The 16016-nt window shown below is 34.6% G+C and overlaps 2 protein-coding genes across 5 annotated transcripts in view; both read left to right on the top strand.

Annotated features, from left to right (window-relative positions):
* Positions 1 to 4438, top strand: part of LOC107599678 (microtubule-associated protein RP/EB family member 2-like) — a 24306-nt gene extending 19868 nt beyond the window's left edge. For both annotated transcript variants that reach the window (XM_016291340.1, XM_016291339.1), the window contains exons 6-7: positions 2631 to 2786; positions 4071 to 4438. In XM_016291340.1, coding sequence (XP_016146826.1) covers positions 2631 to 2786; positions 4071 to 4145 — 231 coding nt within the window. In that variant the 3' untranslated portion in view covers positions 4146 to 4438. The remainder of the gene's footprint in view (positions 1 to 2630; positions 2787 to 4070) is intronic.
* Positions 4439 to 4632: 194 nt separating this feature from the next.
* LOC107599675 (DNA repair-scaffolding protein-like) overlaps positions 4633 to 16016 on the top strand; it is a 56373-nt gene continuing 44989 nt past the window's right edge. For all 3 annotated transcript variants that reach the window (XR_001610687.1, XR_001610688.1, XM_016291335.1), the window contains exons 1-5: positions 4633 to 4766; positions 5251 to 5374; positions 5451 to 5514; positions 6585 to 6773; positions 7420 to 7514. The gene's annotated coding sequence lies outside the window, so the exon portion shown is untranslated. The remainder of the gene's footprint in view (positions 4767 to 5250; positions 5375 to 5450; positions 5515 to 6584; positions 6774 to 7419; positions 7515 to 16016) is intronic.

The following is a 16016-nucleotide window of genomic DNA, read 5'->3' as shown; positions in this document are numbered from 1 at the left end:
GCTGAATATGCGTTCTGTGTGAATGGCTTGGTTTCGGTTTTAACCTAATCAAGATCTTCTACACATTGAGCTACTATATATCGCTAATATTTTGAATGAATAACGCAGCAACTGCGCGTCTCGTGGGCTTCTACATCATCATCACCGCATCTCCTGCTCCACTGATGACGCTCCCTGATGCACATTTCATCATCATCATCATCATCATCAAACTTTATTAAGGACACACTCGGTCCAAACAAAGACACAACAATAACAACATACAAAAACACACACAAGGACAAAAACCACAATATCACATATTTACATGTGTACTAAAACGCCAATGATTCCCCATATTTGAAAAAAGCCTGACTGAACTTAGTGCCAAGTTTGTCAGTGTTAAAATTATACTGTTTACAGATTCTGATAACCTACACATACATCTGTACATGAGATTACGCAACACAGCAGCGCAGGTTGGCACACCAGCACTGACAAACATTTGGCTTGCGCTGCTCCATCTTGGCACCTTAAGCAGCAATCGCATACCATCATTATAAGCTACATTAAGTCTCTGCATGCTGCTCTTTCTGTAATGCCGCCACAAATGGCCAGTATACATAGGGGTATAGTATGCTTTAAAAAGTGTAGTCTTCACAGATCCTGAGCACATGCCAAATTTGCGAATCAACATATTGGCCTGGGCATACAGCGTACAGCACTGTCTGTAAATATCCCTATCATCAGACATGTCATCAGTTATATAATGCCGTAAGTATTTAACCTCATTACATACCTTAAGGACACTCCCAGACAGAGAGAAGTCGGGAAATGTCAGTTTTCTGTCCCCCCTACTCCTAACAATCATAATATTACTCTTTTTGGCATTATATTTAATATCAAAATCTGAACCATATCGAGAACAAATCCACAGTAACTGTATTTACCATAGATTGTACTATTTATCCATTCAAATGCAAATGTTTATTTTAAATTCGACTAATATTCTTTTTTTTTACTCACAATCTCCTCATCACAGGCAGGCACAGCACTCATGTTCGTGTTTGTGTGTGCAGTCTGTGTCACTCATAGCACGTGCCTATATCGTGCACTATATCGAACATTTTTTATATCGTTATCGAAGAAGGTGTACCGTCGATAAATATCGATACCGTTTTATCGCCCAGGCCTAGGCTCTACGTCACGAAGTAACACTTTTGCATAATGTCTGCTCATGTTCTCGCAAACAACTTGCCCGCCCACAAACACAGTAACATTTCCGTGTGGTTAAAGGGTTAGTTCACCCAAAAATGAAAATTCTGTCATTAATTACTCACCCTCATGTTGTTCTAAACCCGTAAGACCTTCGTTCATCTTCGGAACACAATTTAAGATATTTTTGATGAAATATGAGGGCTCTCTGACCCTCCCATAGACAGCAAGGTAACTACCACGTTCAAGGTCCAGAAAAGTACCAAGATGATCGACAAAGTAGTCCGTGTGACATCAGTGGTTCAACTGTAAAGTTACGAAGCTACGAGAATACTTTTTTGCGAAAAGAATACAAAAATAACGACTTTATTCCACATTTTCGTCTCTACTGCGTCACTTGTGGACGCGCGTTCACGACAGTATCATGACGCGAGCGTGTGGCGGCGCTGGCCCAGATCTGGCGTGATGCCGCTGGTTCCACTTCATGTGTTCCAAAGATGAACAAAGGTCTTACGTGTTTGGAACAACACAAGGGTGAGTAATTAATGACAGAATTTTCATGTTTGGTTGAACTAACCCTTTAACATCATGTCGAGAAGACACTATATTCTACGCTGTGAGAGTACATTTGTTTGATCACATCTTGTAATTACCACAAACTTGTTAACACTTGACACTTACCACTGAGAAACGTCCTGCTCCAGTCGTGCTTGCGAATCGGTCTCTTGTTGATCAGCCACTTCAACCGTTTCATCATCAGACTCCGGCTCGAATTGGTAAGGTACAATCGATACCATCTTTTCTATGTATTGACAAGTCTCCAGGGCTGTCATTCCGTCATGGCAATGGGCGTTTCGTTTCTGACACGTGCTGTATGCGGTAGACCAATCCAGAGCCAATCTCTCTACGACTCTGGACCAATCACAAAAGACTGCGCCATCTGACCAATCACAGCAGTGAGGGCTCACGGAAAGGAGGGGTTTAGAGAGACTAATTCTTTGAACTGCTTCGCACGAGTCGTTTACGAATCATTTAGAAATGAGGTAAAATTAAATCTATTTTTTGAGAAAACTAACCTGTTTTTTGACCTTGCATGCATGTAAACCTGTTTTAGAAGACTCATAAAACAATATTAGCAACCTTAAAAATGGCATAATAGGAGCACTTTATAATAAGAGTCGTGCATTGTTAATTGTGCACAAAAAACAAAGAAAGGACATTTTTTTTTGGATCATACACACGATTAAACTTGGAAAAAACAAATTTTTTGACCACTCAAATTCAGCATCAGGAAATGTAAACATTCAAGGACGAATTATGTTGTTTAAAAGCATGTCTACTAAAGCAATAACCATCTTTTACTGTCAGTATTTTATGTCATTGTACTGACAGTGTTTTATGTCATTGATAACTCTTGCGTCTCTCCTCTGCTGCAGCTCAATACATTAAAGCTAGCACTAGAAGGAGTGGAGAAGGAGCGGGATTTCTACTTTGGGAAGCTGAGAGAGGTGGAGCTGTTGTGTCAGGAGCAGGGCCAGGACAACGGGCCCTTCGTGGAGAGACTCATGGAGGTGCTGTACTCTGCAGACGAGGTTAGTACTTCAGTTCAAGTTCTTTTTCAGCTCTTTCTTTCTCCGTCTCTCTGTCTACTTTCTGCTTTTTAATAAAACATCACACAAATTATTATTATTTTTATAAGAAATCACATTTATTTATATTTTATATATATATATATATATATTTATATATTACATTTTGTGCTCTTTCTGCTTTTTAATAAAACATCACACAAATTATTATTATTTTTATAAGAAATCACTATATATATATATATATATATATATATATATATATTTATATATTACATTTTGTGCTCTTTTTTTTTTTCTTTGAATAAAATCTTAACACCATTCACAAATTATTATTATTATTATAACTATTTTAATGTTCTTTTAATACATCAAACCTATTTAAATTAATAGTTTTAGATAGTTCTTTAACAAAACATCACACCATATAATATTAGTCATTTTAATGTTTTTTATTTTATTTATTACTTTCTTTTTTGTTTGAATAAAATAGACCTTTATTGTTTATTTTTCATATTCATATTCTACACTTGCATAGCATTTTCCCCCTGAAGTCCACTTATTATGTTGGTCAAGGCCAAAAAATGGTCATAATTTTTCATTATTATTTTTCTCCCTCTATATTGCAAAGGCTACTTTTCTGTAAATTACCTGTTCTTTTTTAACACATTTTGTACTACTACTCTAGTTCAATATGTGTCATTCAGTACAGAATAGATGTACGTCTGAATGGTCATAAATCGATATACTCTTTAGTTGTGACATCATAACTATGATGATCTGTGAAAGACCCTTTTTTGCTGTGTTTTTGATCTTGTTTCTTGTGCTATAACCCTACAAATCAAGTGCTTCTGTCTCATACATAGTGCAGTTTTTCATGGTTCATAACAGACAAACTGACTAATGTTATCTAATATGACAAGATCTTCAAAAATAACTAACAGGGGAAGTCGTGGCGTAATGGTTAGAGAGTCGGACTCGTAACCCAAAGGTTACGCAGGAATTGTAGGTGGGGGGAGTGAATGTACAGTGCTCTCTTCCACCTTCAATACCACGACTGAGGTGCCCTTGAGCAAGGCACCGAACCCCCAACTGCTCCCCGGGCACCGCAGCATAAATGGCTGCCCACTGCTCCGGGTGTGTGTTCACGGGGCGTGTGTGTTCACTGCTGTGTGTGTGCACTTTGGATGGGTTAAATGCAGAGCACTAATTCCGAGTATGGGTCACCATACTTGGCCACATGTCACGTCACTTTCACTTTTTCAGCATACAACTGTGTGTGTGCAGGAGGCAGGCGGAGAGGAGCATGAGGCTCCGGCTCAAGAGGAGGACGTCCCTGACGACACACAGGACGAATACTGAACAGCTGTCAATCAAACAGACACCTGAACATACATGCACTCAGTCAGAAAACTGCTTTTGGGTTCATTTCCTCCAACTCATGACGGTTCATTTCTCATTTGCTCTGGTGATAAAGGAATGAGACAAATTGGCCAAATATTCAAACGTGTCTCTTTTTTTCATTTCGAAGCCCTGTTTAATTGCATCATGACTATTATGAACATCTGACAGCAGCATAAATGGTGAATCTTGTTCGTGTGAAGCCCATGATAACCACCGCACATCAGATGTGACGTATCAAACCATTACATTTTTATTAGTTTTTCATGTAAATAAACGTCTTCAGAGAACAGAGTATGATTTTCTTTGACAAATACATTACAGACGATTTTATTTATTTAGTCGATAATATAATTTTTTTTTTTAATTAGAAATTGTGTCTCTGGCCGCCAGGTGTCAGTAGCGCGCGGCCTCACGAACTGAACGAGCGAGAGAGACGAAGCGAAGAAGAAACTGCCTGGGCTTCAGTTTAGTGAACTACAATACGTAAACGATATGTAAACAGTTATCATTTAATAAGGAAATAATCCCTATTTGAGGAAAGAGACAGTTGTAAAACGCTTGCTTAACATCATGGGCAAGGTAAGCGATCAATAAACACCTTGTAAATAGACTTTCTCAAACTTTTAATATGTTTCAGATGTTAGGGAGAACCACTTGTATAGTTTTATACACTTGTCAGTCCAGTCGAAGTGTTTTTATCCTCTACACATCTTTACAGCATGGAGTAGTAATAGTTTAAACTCCGTGGAACTAGAAATATAAATAAAAAAAATTAAGCTAAGAAAAGAGAACAATGTAAGAGACCCATCTATGTATTTATAAGTCAAAAAATGGACACGCCTACTCGTATTTTACTTATTTTAGAATAATGCCATGAAAACTAATATAAACGTAAGTACAAGAATTATGTAGTGAGCATAAAAATGTTAAAAACCACTAAACCATTTTATTTGAGCTTTTGTGGTCACCTTTAATTATTACAAAATATATATATATATTACAAAAAATTATTACATTTTGTATCAATTGATTTTAATTATATATTGTGCATATGTGATTTCAGCGCAAGAGAAACCTGGACATCCCAGACGATGTGAAAGACTTTGGCATCTGCCAGAACGTCCACACCTGCCACAAAGTCCTGGGGAAAATGTGGCGACAGTTTCCTGGACACTCCCGTCATCCAGGTGCCTTAAACTAGATGGACGTAATGCTGTCTGTCTGTTACACAGATGCTCTGAGCGTCATCTGTTTGTGTTTCAGAAGCTGCAAACATCAGAGAAGAAGAGCAGAAGCACGCGTAAAGTGGCTCTGAGGTCTGTTACTGGTAATAGAACAGATTCATCAATCTAAAAATTGCAAAGATTAATAATCAGTTAGAGATTTCGATACATTTATTTTATTTATTTATTTGTTTAGTCATTTAGCAGACGCTTTTATCCAAAGCGACTTACAAATGAGGACAACAGAAGCAATCAATTGTAGTATTAAAACAACTAAAAAAACTAAAAGCTAAAACTTTATAAATACTACTTATACACATTTTTTAAATAAAGAAATTAAATAAAAATGATAAATGCATACAACTAAATTTCTAAACTTAACATTTAAATGGAAAAACCAAAAATAAAGCTAAAAACAATTTAAAATATTAAAGAACAAAAGGTAAGAGTGTAATAATGATTCTAACATAACACTAAGCCAAACACCAAAAACACAACTAGATATGTGTATGTACAGCCACACACATATACATATATACTGTATATATACATGCACATTTATAAATTCGATATATATATATTATTTCATTTCCATTTAGTTTGTTGAAGTATTAAAATAACTCAAATTAAATAAAACTAAAACTTAATAAAAAAGACCTATACAGACATAATTTAACTAAAATTAAAATAAATAACAAATACAAATCAAACGACAGTAGTTTATCAGTAATCCTAAAAAATAACACTGAGCCAAACACACATGCTAAAAAATGTATATTTTACTCTTTTTTTAATGTTTAAAATTGAATTTATTCTTGTTTCAGCATCATTACTCCAGTCTTCAGTGTCACATGATCCTTCAGAAATCATCCTAATATGATGATTTGCTGCTCAAGAAACATTTCTTTTTATTATCAATGTTGAAAACAGTTGTGCTGCTTCATATTTTTGTGGAAACTCATTCCGGTTTTTTTAAAGGATTATATGATGAATAGAAAGTTCAAAAGAACTGCATTTTGTTTTGAAATAGAAATCCTTATAAATGTCTTTACTATCAATTTTGATCAATTTAATTCATCCTTGCTAAATTGTATTTATTTAATTTATTAAATAAATGCTATTTAAATTTAAGGGAATACTATTAAATTAAATTAATATACTATATTCATTTAAGCGAATAGAGATGCTGGCACAGATGATCCGGTTCACATTGCCTGGAGCTCCAGTGAAGAGGAAGAATCAGACAGTGATAGTCATCCTCCTCCTCGACTGAATGTCACACAGGCACCACAGCCGCCCAGAGCACACAAACAACATCTTGTTGACTATTACAGATGTCTGCGGTTGTTCAGCACTGGTGTAGGTGAGAACAGAGACATTTATTGGTAGTTATGTGGATGAATCGTTCAGGAGCTTCATTTGACCCATGATTTCAGGGCTTAACAATAAGGATTGCCCGAATATTACAGCGTTTTGGGCCAGTCTGTTTGACTTTTTTTAGTTTTTTTGATATTCTATGCATAATTAAAAATGACATCTGTGTGTGGAAAATTAATTTGAAATAAATGTGTAAATTATAAATGTAACATTACAATTCTAAATGTAAATAAAAACATTACATAAAACAATTTTTTTGGGGGGGTTAGGGGGGATCCATTCTGTTTGAAATACACATCCTGAATTGTAAAACATCAGATGAAATCCCAAAAAATTAATTATGCAGGTGCTTTATTTGACAGAATAATTTTGAGTAAAACAGAATTTAGCAGCATTAAAGAATGTATCTTTTTGATTCCCTCATAACGATATTCCTCATGTTTCTCATTTAAAGAGTGTTAAAGTACATGTTACTCAACAAGTGAAGTGTAATTATTACTTGACAGGTGCTATCAGGAATGTGGAGTGATGTAAAAATATTCTCGTCCAATCAGAACCTTTTGCTCTGGATGCAATGCTAGACCTTCAAAACTGTAGTTTAATATGCACTGGCTTACTGCTTTTGCCCTCAGAGACAGATGACCTGCCCACTATTGATTCAGACAGTGAGATAGAGGAAGAGAATTCAGCTTCAAAAGAACGCACTGACTTTCTAAATCCTGTTGCCGTAAGTATGTTTTATCTTTACATTGGCAGAATCATTTTACATGTATTAAGGTAATTTCGTTTTAACATTAAAAGAAGAAAACAATTATTTTATGTTTTTTAAAAAAAGAACCGGACACATTGTTACTCAGTAGGGGGCGCAATGATTCCTCAGACAAGAAATCTTAAGCGTTCATCAGGGTTCTCAATGTCCCTGCTCCATTTAGGACTGAACTTTGGCCTGAATATTTATTTGCAACCTTTCTTGGTATTAGTTTATTAATATTTGACATCTTGTAGAGTACATATGTCACTCAAGTCATCTGCATATAAGATCAATTGTGGCTCAATGGTCATGTCATATTACTTTCCACATGACACATGAAATTAAGTAATGATTTTAGTTTTAAAGGGGTCATATGATGCTTTTTTAAAGATCATTATTTTGTGTATTTGGTGTAACAGAATATGTTGACATGCTTTAATGTTCAAAAAACACATTATTTTTCAAATACTGTACATGATTGTAGGTCCTCTATGCCCCGCCTCTCTCAAACGCTTAGTTTTCTACAAAGTCCCTCCTTCCGACAAGCGCAGTCTGCTCTGATTGGCCAGCTGACCCAGTGCATTGTGATTGGCCGAACACCGCAAGCACTCGTTGGAAATGTAATGCCCCTTACCATAATCGCGAGCTTCATCTTTTTATCCACATAGTGAGGTAGATATGTGGGGGCGTGTTAGAACGAGCCGTTTTAGGGGGGCGTGGCAAGAGTCTTAACTTTGATAAAGAATATCTCTTTGGTTTTGAGACTTTAGTCTTTGCAACTTCAGGGATCTTATCTATGCACAATCAGCTTGTAACACTCCAAAGAGAAAGGAAAACTTGAAATCGCATCATATGACCCCTTTAAATCGCATAAAGGTATAAAAGGTAAGTAATGCTGGTCTAACTCAGATATGTTGATATGCCAATTCAAAATGATTGTTTTCACCATTAGAAGTGACAGTACAATGCATTAGCAATTGCCACTAATATGCATCTTATAATTAATATTACTATCATATAATACTTATAATAGTATTATATGTAGTGGATATTGCATCTGAAAGTCAAAGTGGAGTACAAGTCTTTTCTGAGATGTCTTAGACATGCTAAATGAAATAAAGCAAAAGAAGTTTCTAGAGTTAGATTAGAAATATTAATATTACTATCATATAATACTTATAATAGTATTATATGTAGTGGATATTGCATCTGAAAGTCAAAGTGGAGTCTTTTCTAAGATGTCTTAGACATGCTAAATGAAATAAAGCAAAAGAAGTTTCTAGAGTTAGATTAGAAATTTACCTATGCTTTGTAGTGCACTCTGGTGTGACAATGTAAATTAGATGAGGCACTGAAGGTCGATTAGGTAGTTCAATAACTGTGCCTAGCTTAGCACCTGTAATGGTAGTAAAGTGGTTATGAGTTGGGTTGCGAACACAGTGATTTCAGGATCAGTCCTCAGTTGATCCAGGTACTGGAGAAGTACTGAGATCTCAGTCTTGCTTTCATCACTTTGGTCATGAGCCAGACACTTAAAAGGATTCAAAAAATGAAAAATCCTGTCATCATTTACTCACCCTCATCTGGCTGTTTTGAAATATTTCTTCTTCTTTTTTTAAGAAGAAGAAGAATGGTGCAACTGCTTTTGTTCATACAGTGAAAATCAATGGCGTCCAAAACATCATTGGATCCCATTGACTTTCATTGTATGGACAAAAGCAATTGCAGAATTCTTCAGAATGTCTTTTGGGTTCTGCAGAATGAAAGTCAGACAGTTTTGGAATGACTTGGGGGTGATTAAATGATGACCGAATTTTAATTTTGGAATAATCTAGTTCAAATGTATCCTGATGTTTTATCCCAGGAATGTTATTCCCGGCATCTGTGTCATCAGCAATGCCATCATCATGAAGTGATCTGTCTTATGCTAGTGATCTTTGACCATGATTATCATAATTCAGTATGATGCATCTTATTATCATAATGGTACAATTCACGGTTACTGTAAGTTACAGGCAAATGTGTCCTGTTATAGAGGTATTTATGCAGCACTGCATAAACACAGCTTTGATTTGACTCATTAATAGTTGGAATAGTTGGAAGGCATCACATCACACATTGCTGAAACATTCAAAGGTTTTTCCTTGTAGTTTAGTCTGGTCATATGGCGCAGATCCAAATTATAATTTGAGAACATTCCGGAACTCAAAGATTTCTTTGTCATCGGAAATGTTTGGGTCATCAAAAAAAAAAAAAAAAAAAACTGGAAAGACTCTTTAGAAATGGCTCTCTGAATCATTTAGCCTTAATTAGGTCAAGGAACCTTAAAAATCTAGATCAGTGGTTCTCATCTAGTTTTGCAGCACCTTAAATTTCAATCAAACTCAGTAATTGATTGTTGTAGACATTCCCTCAAAATTAAACCCTGAGGTTGAATAAATAATAATATTCATAAAACCAACATATTTATTTAAAAGATAAAATATGATAAAAATATTAAAATTATTATTTAAATATCAATACTTGTTTTTTTTATTATTAAAATGAATAAATAAATTATTATAAATAATTACAACATTAATAATTAATTAATTCATATTAATCTCTGCAGTCAGTTATTAACCATACAGAATACATTGTGGTTGGTGCAAATCATGTTTATCTTTGTGAGTGAACCAGTATTTGATTTATTTTTGAGTCATATTTTCTTTCATCTCATGCAGTTCATGCTTTTTGAGAATGCGGATTATCATTAAAACTATCCATGTTGACATCTATATAATTTTGTCTAGCTTCACCAAGTGACAGATGAATTTGTGCCAAAATACCATAGTTTTATTGAACATCTTTGACGTCAACAACAGAAGATATGGGAAGAATTTCCCCCACTGATCAGAACTAGAATAGACCAGTTTTTGGATTAAAAAAAAGTCGACGACCCCCAATCTAGAGCATCTTTGAAACGTCATTTTTTAAAATTTTCCCAAGGTGTCATCAAGAATACTGCAACATCTCTGTCTGAAACTTCTGTCGGCCTTGAACTCTTCCAAATCACATCAACGTTTAGCACTTATTCCCATGCCTGCTTTTAAAAATGTCTTTTAAATTAGCCCTGCTTCCTGGATTCAAGATTGAAACCATTTGTTTAAAAAAACTGATTGTTTACTTGCCCGGCCTTCGCTGGAAAAATGTTTTGTGTCCATTTACAGCAAGAGAGGAAAAAAACAGGCATGCGTCTAGATATTAATCACATGTTGCTTTAATTCTCAATTAATTACACCTGCATTTCTACCTATAATTAATTTCCTTATATTTTCCTGCAATTACAAACCAAACATGGGCGTCCTTGGTGATGACACACTTTTCTGTGGCCTGGCATCCCTCTCCGTTAACGCAGCGGTTCCGTCCTGTTCCCGCTGGTTTGGGAACTGCCCCTATATGACGTTTCTAAATTAGACCAAAAAAAAAAAAGTGGGAGTGAGATAGATGTGATAGAGCAAAAAGTTTGTGTACTCCTCCATTCATTTTGAGCCAGTGCAGGGTGAACACATTTTTGTGCTTGGGCCAGGAACATAGTGTACTGCGCAGAGAGCGCGCGTAGTGCACTGTTCGCTGGCAGGCTGCCCTGCAGGGTCAAGTTGATTCAAATAAAAGAGTGTGTAGGCTGTTCGGCGGGCTGGAATGCCGTTCGTGTCTCCACATGATAATAAGAAGGCAGCCGATTTTTTCCACTAGAAAACCAGTTTGTGACAATGCAACCACAAACACTCACACACAAACATAACCCCCTCCCATTTCTTTTACGTCCATCTTTTACGGCCTGTCATAAGGTAAATGAGTCATATATCACATATCATCGGGCCTGGGTCATATCTTCAGGTCTATCTGTGGAATGTATCTTCTGTCTTTCTTTTTCTATTTTTTGTTTGAGGGTGTGTGCTTTGTCAGGGCTGGATGTCCCTCGTCACATCTCAGATTGCCTAGTTTGTAGATTTTCCCATAATGCATTTAGAATCGATGCTGTAATTTTCACAAAGGACAGGATTTGCGTGCAGTGTACAGATATTCCAATGATCAGTCCAAAGCAGAGCATAAGAAAGACACACATACATATATATTCCAAAGTTGTAATGTTTGTAATTTTTAGGCCTGGAAATGGGTTTAGAAATTAGGACTATGTAAATTTAATTATAAATTAAATTGGGCATTGATATATTTATTGACATAATATTTATATAAAAAACCACATATCCAAATATGCCATAATGGAAATATCTATCTATCTATCTATCTATCTATCTATCTATCTATCTATCTATCTATCTATCTATCTATCTATCTATCTATCTATCTATCTATCTATCTATCTATCTCTCTATATATATATATAGTTATAGTATTATATATACTATATTTCTATTTCCATATATAATATTTCTACATTGTAATGTATGTATATATACATATCCAAATATGACATAATAAAATACATTAAATGGATAAAATATTTGGATAATAATCGGATAAAACTGCTCTGTTGGTGCATCTATGTAAAGTCATTTTTAATATCCAGATGCACTACTTTTCTAGATATTCTCTGTTCTTTTTTGAATGTAGGCCTATGACATTTTTTTTACGTCTATTTTATCTCCTATTTATAATTTATTTGAAGAAACCCTTAACCCTAAGTATGAGCAATAATAATAACAGTGATTGTTGCCTTAGCAAGCACCACTAACAAGTTGAACAATATGCAACTCACAAAGCCAGTGATTTTAGATTTAGTAACTACAAGGCAAGTGTCATACTTGGGAAGCATGGGTGGGAGTAGCATGTGGATTGAGAGTTCAGTGGCAGTACTTTAGAAGACTGATTCCAAGCCTTTTCCAGAGGACAGAGATATTAATGCAGTGCTGGATAGGTAGATGCTCAGATAGTGCTCTCAAGGCCTCTTTGGAATTACGATATGTGCAGGAGGATAGAATTAATGGGAGGTCATTGAGTTCTTGTTTTTTAGCTTCCCACCTTTGATCTTCTCACTTACTTTCTTCTCTAGCATCCATGTGAGACGTGAGTTTGAATGATGATCATGTTGTATGAGGTACTGGTTCATATCTTGAGGTTTTTGGCTTTGCTTTGGTGGCCCTCAGCCATCTGTAAATAATTTTTTAAGGTTCTGTTCATTTTTAAGGCTCAGCTAGAAACTCTGTCGACTTTCATATCCCAGGATAACATGTGAATAAGGTGAAAACACAGGCTGCCATTTTTTGTAACACCTGTTTAGTCTGTAATTTCACTTTGACAGCATGGCGGCAGCCTGTCAGGAGGCATAATTCAGGTCCCATAATTTGTGTAATTGTGGACCGAGAGTTTTCCAAGAGTTTTGTGTGCATTTATCTTGAGGAGTGAGTACCTATAAGATTAATTATTAAATTAATTGGCCTCCAGGCAGATGGGCAGTGAAGGTCGAGCACTCGGGGTGTTTTTTTCTTGTAAGTCTTTGTGCTGAAAGCGTTCAATCACAATATTATGTCAAGGTTTTTGACTTTTGACTTTTAATGTTCATTTTATAATCAAACTTAGAGACATTAAGAAAGATCTTTATGAGCCAGACCTTGAACTAGAGGCTTCAGTTAGTTTTTGACCTTGAGGTTCAAGGTTCGAATCTGACATGTATCATATCCCTATTTGTCATGCATGATATTCCTTCTCTCTCTCTCTCTCTCGCTCCAAAATAATTCTTGTATCTGCTCTTCTGTCAGTAAAAAGTTGCAAAAGCCCCCAAAATAAAATAGAAAATGTCTTTTAAAAAGTCTTTTCATGCATGTAATGTTCCTCATTTGTAAGTGCCAAACGATTTTGAACTACATTTTATTTTTAAATTTCCCGTTTTCGTTTTAATTGGTTTAATTTTTTGTGTTTTATGCAGCTTATTTTTTTTTAAAAATAATTCTGTTTAGCTTTTTTTCAGATTTAGTTTTAGCAATTTTAGTACTTACTCTTAAACTTATTTTATTTAAGTTGATTGCCAAGGCAACATTTCTATTTCTATTGTTTTATTTAATTTTTTTATTTTAAGTTTAGTCTTTCCTTTTAATATTTATATTTTATATATTTCAAATATAAATAAGTAAATGTCTTCATGTCCTTTCATTGCGTATGAATGTATTAAGTAATATTTATACTATTTTTTTTACTATATTATTGTGTTTATTGATATTTTGAAGAAGCTTTTATTTTTAAATTTCCAGTTTTCATTTTAATTTTAGTTTAAAATGTTGTATCTTTTACGTACTTTTGTCATTTTTATTTATTTTTATAATATAAATTTGTTTAGCTTTTAATTTATTTTTATTTCAGTTTTAGTAATTTTAGTACTTCAACTTAAACCTAAGTTTATCTCATTTTAATTATTCAAATTTTAATTTTTTTAAGTTTAAAGGCACAATGTGTAAGATTGTTTTTATTAAAATATCCAAAAACCATTAGAACAGTGTTATATATTTTGCTGACTTGTGTACTTACATTATCCCAAATGTTTCGAAGAATGTTTAAATCCAGAGAAATAAGTAATTTTATCTAGTGACACGGACCGTGTCTATAGTGTCATTGTGTCGCCTGCCAATGACGTCATAACCCCTTGATTTTCCTTGATTTTGTTTTGTTTTGTAGGAAACATGGAAACACCAAAGACGCTTTAACATGTTGTGCGTTTTAATAGACTGGTGACGACCGCACAGAGTAGCATTATAACAGAACGTTCAAATGTATCTAGTAGGGCTGGGTTTTGACACAAATTTCACGATTCGATTCGATTCTCATTCACAAGCTTGCGATTCGATTCGATTCAATATCGATTAATTTGGATACATGTCATGTACAGTACATGCCAAATTTTCTCAAGGAAAAAATCTCTCAACTAATGCTGTAAAATATAGCCTACATGAGAGTCAGTTGGTACTACATTACTATAATATTGAATGTTAAAATTGACTAATTTGTTAAAATTATACTTAATAAAAGTTTTTAACATAATAAAGTTATAATTACATAATATTTCTACTTCAATTTGTTTTTTTGAAATATAAACATAATGGTGGCTGTCATAAAACTTGATGGATTTATTCAAACATAAATTAAACATTGAAGAACAGTCAAATTTATAATGAGTATGTTATATGGTGCATATGTTTAGCGAAACGCCCCTTTTGGGATTTAAGAAACGATATCGTTCCGTAAAAATGATAATCGATTAATATCGAGATATCTATGTTTTTTTTATTGATTTCCGGTTTTGTTTTGTAGGAAACATGGAAACACCAAAGACGCTTTAACATGTTGTGCGTTTTAATAGACTGGTGACGACCGCACAGAGTAGCATTATAACAGAACGTTCAAATGTATCTAGTAGGGCTGGGTTTTGACACAAATTTCACGATTCGATTCGATTCTCATTCACAAGCTTGCGATTCGATTCGATTCAATATCGATTAATTTGGATACATGTCATGTACAGTACATGCCAAATTTTCTCAAGGAAAAAATCTCAACTAATGCTGTAAAATATAGCCTACATGAGAGTCAGTTGGTACTACATTACTATAATATTGAATGTTAAAATTGACTGATTTGTTAAAATTATACTTAATAAAAGTTTTTAACATAATAAAGTTATAATTACATAATATTTCTACTTCAATTTGTTTTTTTGAAATATAAACATAATGGTGGCTGTCATAAAACTTGATGGATTTATTCAAACATAAATTAAACATTGAAGAACAGTCAAATTTATAATGAGTATGTTATATGGTGCCTATGTTTAGCGAAACGCCCGTTTTGGGATTTAAGAATCGATATCGTTCCATAAAAATGATAATCGATTAATATCGAGATATCTATGTTTTTTTTACGCAGTCCTAATATCTAGTATGATAAAACAGTGCTGCTTTTTTTCCCCACATACGCACGACTGGAAGGAGCGGAAGCGGTCGACTGTGGCATAATAAAAGCTCCGCTGCTTTCGAGCTGTGTGTCACGCTCGTTCAGCAGCCTCGTTTCGCTTCGACAGCTTTCAGCCTCACCCTGCTTCATTCTACTATGTTAATAAATCATTAGCTCATCCATGAACATGATTTCTGCCTGAGTCCTGTCGGATTGCATCGGCTGTGGGGATGAAGACAACAACTCCCATGATTCCACACTCAGTCACGGTGTCATCAAACTATGCCTTTGTCTCTTTGTTTATTTTGAATACGCGCCCTCTTGCGGCGAAAATTAAATTACATTACATTTAGTCATTTAGCAGACGCTTTTATCCTAAGCGACTTACAAATGAGGACAATAAAAACAGTCAAAACTAACAGAGCATCAATATATAAGTGCAAATGACAAGTCTCGGTTAGCCTAGTGCAGTACACGTAGCAAGGTGTGTATATGTATATATATATATATATATATATATATATATATATATGT

This window comes from Sinocyclocheilus grahami, unplaced genomic scaffold (assembly GCF_001515645.1).
Source record: "Sinocyclocheilus grahami isolate Dianchi unplaced genomic scaffold, SAMN03320097.WGS_v1.1 scaffold270.1, whole genome shotgun sequence".
In the NCBI taxonomy this organism is placed as follows: domain Eukaryota; kingdom Metazoa; phylum Chordata; class Actinopteri; order Cypriniformes; family Cyprinidae; genus Sinocyclocheilus; species Sinocyclocheilus grahami.
The sequence above is the reverse complement of the archived record's forward strand: the minus strand, read 5'-3'. Positions and strand labels throughout refer to the sequence as shown.